This window comes from Macrobrachium nipponense, chromosome 43 (genome assembly GCF_015104395.2).
Source record: "Macrobrachium nipponense isolate FS-2020 chromosome 43, ASM1510439v2, whole genome shotgun sequence".
Lineage (NCBI taxonomy): Eukaryota > Metazoa > Arthropoda > Malacostraca > Decapoda > Palaemonidae > Macrobrachium > Macrobrachium nipponense.
Genome location: NC_061104.1, coordinates 33555672 through 33570926, shown reverse-complemented (window position 1 = coordinate 33570926; position 15255 = coordinate 33555672). Strand labels below are relative to the sequence as shown.

Sequence of the window (15255 nt, the reverse complement as noted above, 5' to 3'; positions counted from 1 at the left end):
TAAGATTCTTCAGCTTGACTTGAAGCTTCCTTTCAAACCGGTTGCAGCACTTTCTCAATTTTCCGTAGCAATAATCCAGCATCCGATTCTTCCAATCGACAGGAACCGTCTGATTAGCTCCTTGAGTATATATATATATATATATATATATATATATATATATATATATATATATATATATATATATATATATATATATATATATATATATATATATATATATATATATATATATATATATATATATAAATAAATATATAATGTGTCATTGCAGTACCTATTGTGAAGTGTTTTGGATGTTTAACGTTCCATCGTATAACATCCAGACCTAATCCACACCTGTGTTTACTGTGCAACATTTCTGTTGTTTTGTTTACTTCCTGCCTGTTTTACTTTTTAATTTAGTCACTTTTTAGCCGCTCATTGGGTAGGTCTATTTTAGACATTATTTCTGTAATTGGAATTTTATGTAGTGATGGTGTTTTGCTTATAATTAAAATGTAATGTGTCATTGCAGTCTTAAAAATGCCATGCAATATTGCGAAGCGCCGTCGACCACAATCAATGATGTCAATTGTTCGTGTGCTTTTTTACCTTCCCTTGTTGTCCGTATACATACATACATACATACTTACATACATTATTATATACAACAACATATTATTAGTATATATAATAGGATTACTAATATCTATTATAATATAATATCTATTAGTCTATATATTATATATTATATATATTCTATACTAGATAGATTATAATATATAGTATACTATATATAATTATAATATTATCTATAATATATTATATATATTAGCTACATAGATTATATATACTAGATATTATAATCTATATAGAAAGATATATATATATACATATAACAATATATATATATATATATATTATTAATATATATATAATTGTCCATAATATAATTAATTAATAGTATATATATATATAATTATCTTATAGAAATAAATATATATTTAATATAATCTTCAAATCTAATATATATTAGTATACTACTATATATATATATTATATCCATATATATTATTATATATCCTATATATAACTATTATACTATAGATATCTATATATACATATATTATCTATATAATTACGATATATATACTATTATAAGATAATATTATATTATATATATATATCTTTATATATATATAAATTATATAATCTTGTATATCTATATAGACATATATTAGATTTATATAGATATAATATAGATATATATAGATATAATATATAATAATAATTATATATATAATTTATACTATATATATGCATGTAAGTAATGTTGTATGTATTTATGGATATGTAACAGGTACAACGGAACAACAAGGGTAAAAAAGGTAAAACGCACACGAACAATTGACATCATTGATTGTGGTCGACGGCGCTTCGCAATATGCAGGGATTTTTCTATATATATATCATATAATATATATATACATATATATATATCCATATTATATATATCATATAGATCCTATATATATATATAGATAGATAGATATATATATATCTATAAGACATATATCAGATATATATATATAGATAGATATCTATAGTAATACATACATCATCATACTAGATTATATATCTATATAGATATATGTATATATATATATATATATAATATATATATATATTCTATATAGATATATATATCTATATAGATATATATCTATATATATATACATATATATATATATATATATATATATATATATATATATATATATATATATAATATATATATATATACTATATACATACATATATATATATATATATCATATATATATATATATATATATATATATATGTAATATATAGACATATATATCATATATATATATATATATATATATATATATATATATATATATATATATATATATATATATATATATGTCTAAAACAGACCTACCCAATACGTGGCTAAAAAGTGACTAAAATTAAAAAGTGAAACAGGCTGGAAGTAAACAAATCAGCAGGACAGTTACGCAGTAAGCACATTGTGGATTAGGTCTAGATGTTTAACGATGGAACGTTATACACTCATCACGGTTTTACTATGCTTGAAATTTAATGGTCTATTTTGGAAATTGCCCAAGCTATTCAAGCTTGAACTTTGTAGAGGAATGAAATTATAAATTAACTGTTGTAATCTATGAAATGATCAAATAGCAAATATACATAAGCGGGTAACTGTTATTAACTTTTGCTTTACATATAGAAAAAGTTATTTTCTTTGACTCCTTTAACATGGAAGAAGCTGTAGTTTCCCTTTCGTGACTGTTTTGTTACCAGTTTTGAAGCTCAGTCTGCAATATATAGTTATTTGCAATCCAAAGCAAGAGAATTTTAAGGTGATTAATAGAAATTTTACTCCATAAAGAATGTTTGCTCATAATAAGAAAGAGCAAACATATTTCCATGCATTTTTGCATAAGTCTCGTCAATATCACTGTGAAAGAGAAGGACAAACACAAATACATACAAAACAAGTAAAATACTTAGAGAACACACCGAGTGAGAGAGAAAGGTATACTAACCCCCAAAATTCAGAGAGAACACGCCGAGTAAAGAAAGAAATAAAAAGAGCACCGTTGCGAAATGAGAAGTCCTTCGACTTAACGTATGAGTGGAATTCTTTATTCTCGTTGAGTTAGAGACATTCAGGGATGAGGTCCGGAATGCGTCCGGATCAAGGAGGATTGAGGAGTCGGAAAAGGGATGGAGGAAATACGGTGAAATGAGTCTTTGGCAGAAGAATTTTTCGAGGATATTAAGAAACGGAGATGTTGGCTCATCACTGTTCAAGAGAGTCTTTTTAATGTGTTTTTGTCTGTATTTATCGTTTCATTTAATTTATCATGTATTCCTTACCAGTTGCCTTTTTGAATTGGGTGCCCAATTGACATGGGCTTCCCGTAAGATGTCAACTACGTTAAATACCTGTTTCTTTGTACATTTTCAGTTCACAAAACTGGTACACCTGCCTGAGTTATATAATTTTTTATTTCCATGGTGGTTTAACGAAACGGACTGAATTATTATTATTATTATTATTATTATTATTATTATTATTATTATTATTAGTAGTAGTAGTAGTAGTAGTAGTAGTAGCAATAATAGGTTTCCCAAACGGGAATGTCTCCACCTACTGTTACGCTCTATTACCGCCGGATCAAGATGATAATTTACATGAGCCCCCATTGTTTGACGACCCAGAAGGGTGTTAGATTATATTGAGCGGATGTTCAAGAACTATATGCCCTCACCTTTGGAGGCAGCTCTCATATTAAACAAACATATTCAAGGGAAGGGGTATATTGCCCTATGCTCCTTGTCACTCATGCCTATGGAAATACGCCAGAGAAGAGGCGACAGAACTGGCAAGGTTTGCCCAAGGACGCCGGACAAACCTGGACGGATTGGATGGAATCCCTTCCGGGCCGGGATTTCACGGCCGTTGTGGAGCGAATAAGGATAGAAGATTTGTTCTATTATGCGCCAAGTTCTCTCGCCACCTATCTCATGAATGCCACCCCAAGACAGTAGCTGAATGCTGTCGACTAACTGACGATTGGGAGACACACCATGCCCACTTGAGCTCCCTTAATAAGAATATTTTCCCTCGTGGGTTTACTGCTGCCAACGCTCGTCCAAAGACCAGTGTTGTTCCCAAACAATTCCTGTGCCATATATATAAGAATCCTTGGCACAAAGCCGAGAAGTACCCCAACAAAAGTGGATATCATGGTAAATCTGGACCAACCTGGGACTCCGCTGCTGTCACCGGGTCACACCCTCGTCCCGCTGCAAATTCGTCTGGGGCTAAGTGAGACTACAGCAAAGATGCCCGCAGAGATTGAAAAATGGTTGGGCATGCGTCCACACACTTTGTGGGGTGCCCCAAGTATGTATCACCTAAGACAGTCCAGACGACTGTTCGTACTAAGTGGGTAGAGCTTTCTAATATCACCATAGCCCCCCAGACCATATTCCTGAAGTGTACATGCCCAAGCCGAAATGGGGGCTGCTTGGCCAATCGCAGTCTGGGAAAACAGTGACATAGAATTACGTACTCCTCCTTTCTGCCAATCATCACAGGAGGACGAATGATGTTGAAAAAGTTTCGTGCATTTTGCAAAACCCATTTAGTCGTATTCACACCTTTGGCTATGTCCAAGACTCTCATTCACTCCCCAGCAATATCAGTTGCTCTTTTTTTCTAACTAGATGCGAACTGCGTTCACGTAGCTCAATTAGAAAAACATAAATCGAATACTTAATAGAAGGAATTTTCATTTAGTGGTATAACATTATGGTTTGTGCTTAAACATATTTTGATATGCGTGGAAGCTAATCTCTCGCTCTCTCACGAAATCATAAAGTATTATAATGAACATATGCCGCCTCTCACATATTCCTGCCCTATTAGCTCTATAAACCAACCGTGGGCGTCATGTCTTCATGTATGTCACTGCTCCCATGATTTGCCTCGGCATGCAGGCTGGGAAACCGTCATGCAGTAATGAAATTTCATTTCATCCCAGCTATTTCAGCTTTATAATGTGGTCTGGCCTTGCCTAGAATACTGCTCTCATGTCTGGACAAGGTGCTCTACATGTAGGCCTGCTTCCTTTCTTGACAGTTGAATTCAAATCAAGCAGGCTGATTAATGATCACATGTCTACTGTCATTCGTACTCAATGCAAGGTGGCCAGTCTCTCTCTCTCTCTCTCTCTCTCTCTCTCTCTCTCTCTCTCTCTCTCTCTCTCTCTCTCTCTCTCATACGAATATTTTTTGCCTTTCCTCCAAGGAGTTTGTCCAAGGAACGTTTGCCAAGCAATGTAATTGCACAATTCATCTATAGATATGGCCAACTTCCATATTAAATGGCACAGTGAATGATTCTTTCAAATTATCTCTAGTTGTAGAATTCTCATCCTTCTTCAGTTTCTTGGTTCTTTTAACGTATTCCTCTTCAGGATGCAAGTTTACTGTCACTTAAATCATTCAGTATAGTTTTGTCTAGCTTTATTAGAATTTCGATTTTATTTAATAATCAAGTTCAGTTTTATGTCTGTGAGCTTGTTGTGGTTCATCCGGCCCATCTCGCATGCTTTTCAGAAAACAAGAGCAACATGACCTCCTAATGCTGGTTAATTGATATCTGTTACGTACAGGTAATGTAAATGTAGCTTTACTACTGAGTTAGCATACTGAAACAAATGTTTCCTCATTTTTGCAGTACATAATTCTAACAAACTATTGAAATAAAATGAAAAGCAAAAATAAATAAATGCAACTGGGCTGATACACAGTGGTTACTTGCAGTCGCTTACTAAGTATCACTGAACTATTTTGAAAATTAGATGAAAATGGACATCAAACTCTACTGCAAGGGTAACTTTTCCATTTCTTAATCATTAATGTCAATTTTGGGTGTTTATCTGGTCGCCCAGTAGTAAAAAAATCTTCTTACTAGGAGACAGTTTTTCCTCACCGACGACCAAAAAAGTTATAATGTTAAAATATGCACTGATGCAAAGAACGAAGTTTAAGCTTGTAGTAAAACAAATACCAAAGTATCATACACTCTGTGTACTTTTCCGCACTCATTGCAAGTAACTTGAGCAATACGGTAAGGTAGATGCACTATGCAACATTGCACTAGTTTAAAATGTGACTAAAATATCATAAGTAAATTTAGACTTTAATGGTACAAAACCCATTCAATTATTTGTATCATTAATTGAAGTCTCAATTTAATTGTAATGTTTCAGTCTCGCATTGAAGAACTTTTTCAACTTTTTTAACCCTCCGATGATTGGCAGAAAGGGAGATGACGTCATTCAACGTTACTGCTATTCCATGATGTGATTGGCAGAAAGGGAGATGACGTTATTCCTATGTCAATGTTTTTGAGGCTCAAGAAATACACTGATAAAAAGAATAATTCCGACATACCAATTTATTTATACACTGATACTGATAATAAGGACAAAAGAAATAATTGGTTTGCGTACTTATTTTCCCAAAATACACAAAACTTTCTCAACACCATTCGTCTTCCTCTGATGATTGGCAGAAAGCGAGATGATGTCATTCTACGTCACTGGTTTCCCGTGCTGTGATTGGCCGAGCAGTCCCCATGTCAGCAAGGGAATATACACTTCGGTAATATGGCCCCCCCCCCCCCCCCCCGATGGCTTTCAAATATAGTCGACTCAGGGTTGGATGTCAGTCTGATACTGAGAAATAAAGTGCCACCCGAAGCTTCAATTCATCTCTATATGCTGGTTTAATGGGCATTCATTGGACCTTCCCATGTTCTGCATAACTGTCGCCCAGGCCGACTCCTCAGTGACAAGAAATAACTGGTTCACAATCACAGACAAACTTGTGACTGGACATGCCATACTACTAGGACAAGACTACCTACAATGGAGAGACTCCAGATTACTTCTGAGGTGCATGACTTCACTGCCCTGTGAATCTAAGGAAGATAGACCCTCCAGTGATGATCCCTTACAGGATATCTGTCTCAGAGAAGTACCTTGGTTCCTGGAACCTTCTAAGACTGCACTGTAGTATGATCATTCTGTCTAATCCGATGCCTCTGACCCTAGCCTAAGCCACGACCAGCTGATTGCTGCTCAAGCTGTACATCCAGAACAACGAGACATCCACAAAGACGCTCCTACAGACTTGGCATCCCTGGTGGACCATTCCCAAGAGTAGTACGTCCTTAAGAACAACGTAGTGTTCCGTGTATCATGAGGAAAGACGGATCCCTCCAACGTCTTGTAGTGTCTAAGAAGGTGCAACAATGGGTCATTAATTTAGCTCATGATGGGATTGGAGGACGCTTCATTGTCAGCCACACCACCAAAGCCTTAACGGACAACTTCTATTGGGCTGGGCTACGTACCCTACCCGTCAAACGGTAGGCAATTCCAATTAAAGGATATCGTTATTGACTACTACATGCCTCACGGATGCATCTGTCCCAGGGCGGGGGAACTTCCATTGTCTAAAAATCATAGATACGAGGGTTGTCCATAAAACAAGATTCCCAAAGATTTTTCACAATGAAAAACCTGGGGTAAACGTATCCCAGCGGGTATGCCAGGGGTCTGTCAGGGGGTACGCGCTCCCCTTGGGTCTCGAATGAATGTACTTGCCGACCTTTGATGTGTTTTAGCAAAAACTGCTCCTCAGCCAACTAGGATAGGTAATGAAAAACAGTTTCAGCCATTTCATTAACTCAGAGTGCCTCAGTGGCGTGATCGGTATGGTCTTGACCTGCCACCTCGGTAGCAGCGAGTTCGATTATCGGGCAATCCATTGAGGTGTTAGGATAGGACAAAGACATTTTCCTGTGGGCGATGAGGTCATCCGGAGAATCTAGGCCGCTAGACACCCAGTTTATCAGCCCCCTTAAGATACTAGCCAAGAGAGGCAATTTGAATTACCTAGTCAACTGTGGGCAACGGCAAGCCAAATGGCTCCTGGCAAATTTGCTTAAGCCCTACAAAACCCAATCAGGTTCTGGAGAATATTAAGCACATCACTCTGGTTTTAAATGAAGAATACAGTGAACACTCGGCTGATAGCTCAGGGATTTTACGCAGAAGGCCGAGCTTATTAAACAAAAAAAAGTAGAGTTGCAGTTAGAACTTGATCTAATTGAATCAATCTCTGTTGGTGCTTGTACCAAAAGAAGGAGGAGGAAATTTATTATGTGTGGACTTTTGAAAACTAAATGAAGTCACGAAACCTGAGAATAGATATGTGCTTAGACAGTCTAGGTAGAATCCCTTTCCTAAGCAAGATAAACTCAGAAAAAGGTTACTGGCAGGTCCCCCTCTCAGTCGAGTCGCACCCACTGACAGCTTTTACAGCTCAGGACGGCTTCTACATATATAAAGTGATGCCTTTCGGTTTAAAAAAACGAACCAGGATGTTTCCAAAGTTTGATGAATAAGGTTCAAATTACAATTTCTTGCTTCCTCTACAGTAAATTTTATAGAAGGGACTAAATTATTGAGCTTAATTAGAAATTTCTGGAGATTTTCATGATCTGGCCAAAATTAAAAATATCATCCACTTGCCTAAAACATGTAAGTTTTTGTGGCAAAATTCTTAGTAAGTATTTTGCCCCAAAAAGTTATATAGTTTCGGTATGTGGATGATATTTTCTGTATCTGGCCAGATCACGAAAATCTCAAGGAATTCTGATTAAGCTCAATAATTTAGTCCCATCTATAAAATTTACTGTAGAGGAAGAAAGAAATTGTAATTTGAACTTTCTTGAGGTAACAGTCTCTAGAAATGATAGAAATTTCACCTTTTCAGTCTTTTGAAAATCAAATAAAATTGCCTCTTTTGTTCATTATTATTCCAATCACCATCAAAATGTTAAATTCTCTGTTTTTTCTGGGATGTTCTTAGGGGTTCTGCGTGTCTGTATCCCGCAGTTTTTTGACACTGAGATGAAAGTTAATTATGATATTGCCTTGAAACTTAAATACCCAAGGACTTTTGTAGATGTAGCATGGAAAAGAGCCAGAAAATTTTTTATTTAACTAATGACAAAATTGAATTTAGTAAACTTAACATTCTCAAATTACCGTATGATGAAAGGATTTTAGAAATTCCTAGAATTTTAAAGCTTTTCAACATAAATGTTGTTTTCAGTAATATTAATGTTGTGAGTTTAGTAATATAAAATTCTCCTAAAGATGTTTCTGGCTCCATACATATAAAATTCCTTGTAAAGTGTGATAAAATATATTACAGACAAACTGGAAAATCACCTTCACAACGAATTAACCAACACCAATTTTCAGTAAGAACTGGTCAAATATCGAATGCATTATTCATATATATGAGAGATTTAGATCATCGTATTAACTGGAGTCAGGCAAGATCTTTAATGCTGTGTAGTGCCAAAATTAAAATGAATATCATTGGATCTTGTTTCATCAAATCAAATAATGGAAGTGTTTTAAATTTAAGTCTTGCTTTATTTAAACTCGATGCCTTCATAATTAAAAATGTTGTAGATAATTATAAGAAACAAAATTAATATATTCAGTTGTATAAATGTTTTTGGAATTTGTATGTCTAAGCTTCCGTTTCTCTTAGGGTTAAATCTATTTTAGTTTGTGACAATGTGATCTCCGATTACCCTGCATTATCTCTTCGATTTAGCCCTTTTGACCATTAACCATAAGGTACTCTTGATCTTTTTGTTTCTTGTAACTTTATTTTCAACTGTACCTCATTTGTGCCTCAACAATGTCTCATTAAAGGACGAAAGCTTTCGGTTAGAATTTCTGCCTATTATTTTTCCTGTGGTATTTTTATGTGTAATTTAATGAATGTGATGTATTTTCCTTGTATTATTATTAATTGCAGACTGAGGATGTGCTGATTAAACAAAGAAAAGTAATGAACATTGCAAAGGGTGCCTATGATTCGGATGTCATAGATAAAATCTTCCTTCAACCAATGCCTAAGAAGAAATTATCAACTGGCGTGACCTCTTGGTATAAATGCTACCTTTTCTGTACCTTTTCTCAGGAAAGGTAGCATTTATACCAAGAGGTCACGTCAGTTGATAATTTCTTCTTAGGCATTGGTTGAAGGAAGATTTTATCTATGACATCCGAATCATAGGCACCCTTTGCAATGTTCATTACTTTTCTTTGTTTAATCAAGGCCGACTCCACCATATGGTTTTTGTACTGACTTTTGCTGCCATAAATTATATGTGACAAATTCCAGTTTATTCTGTGGTTCTGGTTATTCATATGGTTAAAAATAGCTGAGCTCGGTTGTCTATACCTAACTGACTGTTTATGTTGCATTAATCTCTGGGGAAGTGATTTTCCTGTAAAACCGATATAAGATTGGTTGCAGTCCAGGCATGGGATTTCGTATACTCCTGTGTCTTTGGGGATTGGCTTTTGTTGGATGTTAATCAGTGATTTGTTTTGGGTATTTGGGTAGGTAAAGGCAAAGGGGTTAGAATTTCCGAGTCTGTGTCACTGTCTTAATCCTGTCCAGGTGTGGGATTTTTATTTTATTGTTGGGTGTCTCTCTGGGCTTGTCTTGGTGGGGTCAGTAGAAAATTACGTTTACTTTATGAATCGCTTTTTCAATTATATGGTCATAATACCTTAAAGACGAAACCTGCTTACTAATTAGCGCAAGTTCTTTTCCCAGGAAATCTGAAGAACAAATTCGTAAGGCTCTGATGCCTATCTTGATAGAAATGTCATGATAACTAAAGTAATGAGTATATGAAAGTGAGAATGTTGGTTTTCTATTTATGGCAAATTTGTATTTTGTTGAGTTTCTAATTATTAAAACACCAAGAAAATTAATTTTGTTGTCTGTTTTCCATTCAACTTTCAATATGATGCTGGGCACCAATGCATTTCATTTTGAAAAGAATTCGTTGAAATTGCCCCACCTATTATCCCAAAATGCCTGTGGGTTTTATTGCATTTATTACCATATTTTCAAAGTATTCATTGTTTAGATTAGCTAAAACAGGACTTAAAGGGCAAACCATGCTACACCCGAATTTTTGTTTACAGAATGACTCCCCGAATGAAAATACGTTATTAGATACACGTAATTCTATTCTTTATTATTTTGTCAAGGGCCAGTCGGAAAATCTTTCCTGAGCAACCTGTTGCAATAGGTATGCACCTGCCTTTGGCTGGTGGTGCCTGACTGGGCCGGTTAGTGACGCAGTAGTCTTGGCTGAGGAGAGATGTATGTCCAGGCCATTTACAATGAATGTGCATTCAATAACACATCTGAAGGACCGATCTAAGCAAAATTTGGTATGTGGCCATCTTTTGACCCAACTTTGATATTAAGATAGGATTCAAACCTGTACACCTGTCCACCTTCCCCTTCCTGCTTCCCATCCCCCTTCCCCTTACCCCATACCCCTTCCCCGTTACCTTTGTAACTTATGTGGTAAATAAACTCTATGGGTTTAGCGTACCGTTTTAGCATACCATATTTCCATTGTAATGTATTATTGAAAATGTTTTTCAGTCGCCACAGTATTATCTAGATAAAAGGGACAGATTGCACAGTAATATCTGGTTAAAGGGGACAGATAGCATAGTAATATCTGGTTAAAGGGACAGACAGTACAGTACAGTTCAGTAATACCTGGATAAAAGTCACAGACAGAACAGTAACACCAGGTTTAATGGGACAGACAGCATAGTAATACCTGGATAAATGGGACTGACAGCACAGTAATATCTGGTAAAGGGGACAGACAGCACAGCCATACCTAGTTAAAGCAGGCAGACAGCATAGAAATACCTGGGATTAAAGGAAAAGTTACCATAGTAATACTTGGATAAAAGGGACAGACAACAAAGTAATACCTGGTTAAAAGGGACAGACAGCACAGTAATACCTAGTAAAAGGAGGCAGACAGCATAGGAAACCTGGATAAATTTCTGGATACAAGGGGCAATCATCACAGTAATAGATAGATACTAGAATATATATATATATATATATATAGATATATATATATATATCTATATATATATATATATATATATATACGATAGATAGATAGATATAGATATATATATATATATATATATATATTATATATATATATATATATATATGACAGATAGATAGATACTAGATATATATATATATATATATATATATATATATATATATATATATATATATATATATATATATATATATATCTAGTATCTATCTATCTATCGATATATATATATATATATATATAATGTGCGGGTGTATGATATAATATAAAAGGCCATTAAAACACTCTGGTTTAAAGCTAAGGACTATTTCGGTGGACTGACTCCCACCCTTATCAAGTAGTGAATGACAAAAGAAATTTGCGAAATATATGTAACTTCTTTTGTCATTCAGTACTTGATATGGGTGGGAGGTAGTCCAACGAGATATAGTCCTTAGCTTTAAACCAGTGTCTTAATGGACCTTTTACACTTAAGACGTATCCTGTTTTAATAGTATAATATATAGATATTATATATATAATATTATATATTATATATATAAATTATATAATAACTATAATATATGTATTGTATAGATATACAGATGTGACGGCAACACTGGTTCAGGTCTCGACTCACATTTGCTAGGGAACGGTAGATTGTTCCTGTTGTACATCTACCGCCGCTGTAAATGGATATTAATGTTTTCTTTTCTTAGGCTAAGTAAAATAGCTTCGGGCTAACAACCTCACTCTTGAAGACTTGAGAAAAAACAGAATGGCTGTACCTTTTTGGCAACAGCCTTTCCAAAGGGGAAAGGGCTGTTTGTCTTGAGATGCAGTAGCTTCTCAGCAAGTATTTTAAGATGAGGTTGCAAGCCACATAAGCTTCTCCAACCTGGCCACCTTTACAAGACACAATAGAGTCAAACGATTCGTCCCATCTTAGATCGAATTCATTTCTTTAATGCAGGGTGGCTGCAAGAAAAACAAGAATCTTACTCTCTGCTACTTGTCTTTTGGGTTTGTGTCTCAAGTTACATTAATTCTATTAAATAATAATATAATTATGGAACTATTACTGACAGTGATTATAATAACACCTCCTTTCAGGTGCTGATGATCGTATAAGCAACAAATCCTGTGGAGTCCTCTACAACTTAAGAGAAAAAAGGAGGTGATCGGAAGTTACTAAAATTTAAAGAAAAGGAGAATACGATTTATTACCGCTGGAGACGCTGAAAGTTGAAACATGCCGCCAACTTCAGTTAGGCGGAAGGGCCTTTTGGCCTCTTCCATCCTCCTGATAGCTCTCTCCGTCGTCACCACAGAGGCGTCACTTCGTAAGTTGCAAACCATCGAGAATTTCCTCCTTTTTTTAAGCTTAAAAATATCAATAGTTTGGTTAAACGATTTAAAAATATTGAACATCGGTAGACAAACAATAAGTGCTGTCTACTCTCTACCTTCTATTTCTAGAGTTTGGAATACTCTTCTTTGTTTTGCTTTTCTCCTATTCCACCATCCTATAAAAAGGGGTCTGTCGCCTCTTCATATTGTAAGACCACTTTTTCTACAAACTCCTTTTTCTTGTTTTCTTCGGGACTGGCCGAGATAGGGATATTCGTTTACTAATCCAAGTAGTTGGCAAGTAATTTAACTGGGTTCATTCTATTTAATTTAAAACTTTATATCAGTTGTTTTGTCCTTGGTTCCCGCTCTTTCTTGTCTTGATGGATGGATGTGAGGAAATGGACCTTCTTGTTTGTTTTGCTTTTGCTTCAAACCAGCAGGTTGACCATCATCACTTGTTTGCTAAACTTATTTCGACAGGTGTGGAAGCAAAATTAAATTCCGATACTGTCTTTGTTTTATAATAAAATAATAATAATAATAATAATAATAATAATAATAATAATAATAATAATAATAAAGTAGCTTTTAGATAATGACCATCAACTCCATCACTCAGTCTGCAGCAGGCTCTTGCTCCCCGTTTTGTTCCCTTAGGCCAATAACAATAGCGAAAGCTCGTTCTCTGTCTCTCTCTCTCTCTCTCTTTTGCTGTCATTTTTAATAGTTTTTCAAAATTTTTGGATTATTCATTTTTCATTTTATGCAGTGAAAATTATTGTGGATGCATGTAGTATGTGTGTTTATATGTTTGTTACAGGTAAGTTTGAAGGTATGCTTCTTACCAATGTATTGGTTGTTCTCTCTCTCTCTCTCTCTCTCTTGCATTGTGCATGATTACTATATTTTATTACAAGTTACAGTGCAGTAGCATTCCTTTAATATGTGGAAAAACATAAACGTGTTACAGGCTGTATGAAAGTACGGTATGGTGTTTCTTAGAGAAGTATCGGTTTCACTCTCTCTCTCTCTCGCTCTTCATTTTGCATGATTATTTTATTACAAGTTACGGTAAAGTACTATAATATCGTTTAATGAAATGTGGAAAAAGCACTAGTGTAAAAAACGTAAAAAAAATTTATTAAATCAAATGCCTGCCTACCCCTCTCCACCCATCCCACACTGCATTTTCACCAGGATCATAAGGATCCGTTTGTATCTGGATAATGCTGGATAAAGTTTAATTGGATAAATAAGGAATTACTGTGTGAATAATATAATATATATATATATATATATTATATATATATATATATATATTTATATATAGTAATACAAATATATATTTACAAATGTTAAGATTACAGATATCGTTTAATTTTGAACACCATAAAACCTTCGGAATAAAGATATACCCAGAGGGAATTATGACCGATAAGTACTTCTGTGCTAGCCAGGATTCAAACTGCGACCCATTTTAGGAACAAGAGACAGCGACTTTGGCCACTTGGCTATCTGCAAGTTATTCCCAAGGTATAATGCAGGGGTCTCAAACTTTTTAACTCGTCGACCCCCGCAGTGAAGTTTCAAATTTTCTATCGACCCCCAAGCCTAGCATCCCAAGGTATAATGCAGGGTTCTCAAACTTTTTAACTCGTCGACCCCCGCAGTGAAAATTTTCTATCGACCCCAAGCCTAGCATCCCAAGGTATAATGCAGGGGTTCTCCAACTTTTTAAATCGTCGACCCCCCCCGTGAAGTTTCAAATTCAAGGGAAAAAAACGCCAATGTCAAAATCAGTTTGAGTACTATTAGTTTAGTTTGGTACTTGACGTGCTGTATAATAAAAAAAGTAATAACTTATTTCTCAGTGCCACATACCATTTTCTTCTTCCACTGTTGACCTCATTATGTGAAGTATATGCCTGATTGAACTCAACAAGGATACTGATATTAGGTTGCAGGTTGGTAAGCTTCAGCCGTAGGTCACATCTTTCTTGTAGACTCTGCTCCTCTTTTTGTTAAGACTGCATTTGCATGACTGAAGCCAGCTTCAACCATGTAAGAATTTGCGAAAGCTAGTAAAAATGGCTCAACCACATCACAGAGCTGACGATATTTAGCAACATTGTTCTCGGTGATTCAAAATTCACGGAGACCTTTTCTTCTGAACAAGATACTTGCTTCCAGGTCCAAAGTCATGTCAGTGAATTCCTCCTCCACGTGTGAGGCAGTATCTGCTTTCCTTATTTCAACATCAAGCGGAGTTAGGATCAATTCTGGCACTTTCATTTTGTCCAGTTCCTCAAAGTGCA

General features: G+C 35.0%; 1 protein-coding gene across 9 annotated transcripts in view; it reads left to right on the top strand.

Annotated features, from left to right (window-relative positions):
• LOC135213639 (uncharacterized) overlaps positions 1-15255 on the top strand; it is a 520774-nt gene that overhangs the window by 381567 nt on the left and 123952 nt on the right. For 4 of the 9 annotated variants that reach the window (XM_064247671.1, XM_064247673.1, XM_064247670.1 and 1 more), the window contains one exon: positions 12701-12930. The exons of the other annotated variants lie outside the window; for them this stretch is intronic. In XM_064247671.1, coding sequence (XP_064103741.1) covers positions 12840-12930 — 91 coding nt within the window. In that variant the 5' untranslated portion in view covers positions 12701-12839. The remainder of the gene's footprint in view (positions 1-12700; positions 12931-15255) is intronic. 9 annotated transcript variants of the gene reach the window in all.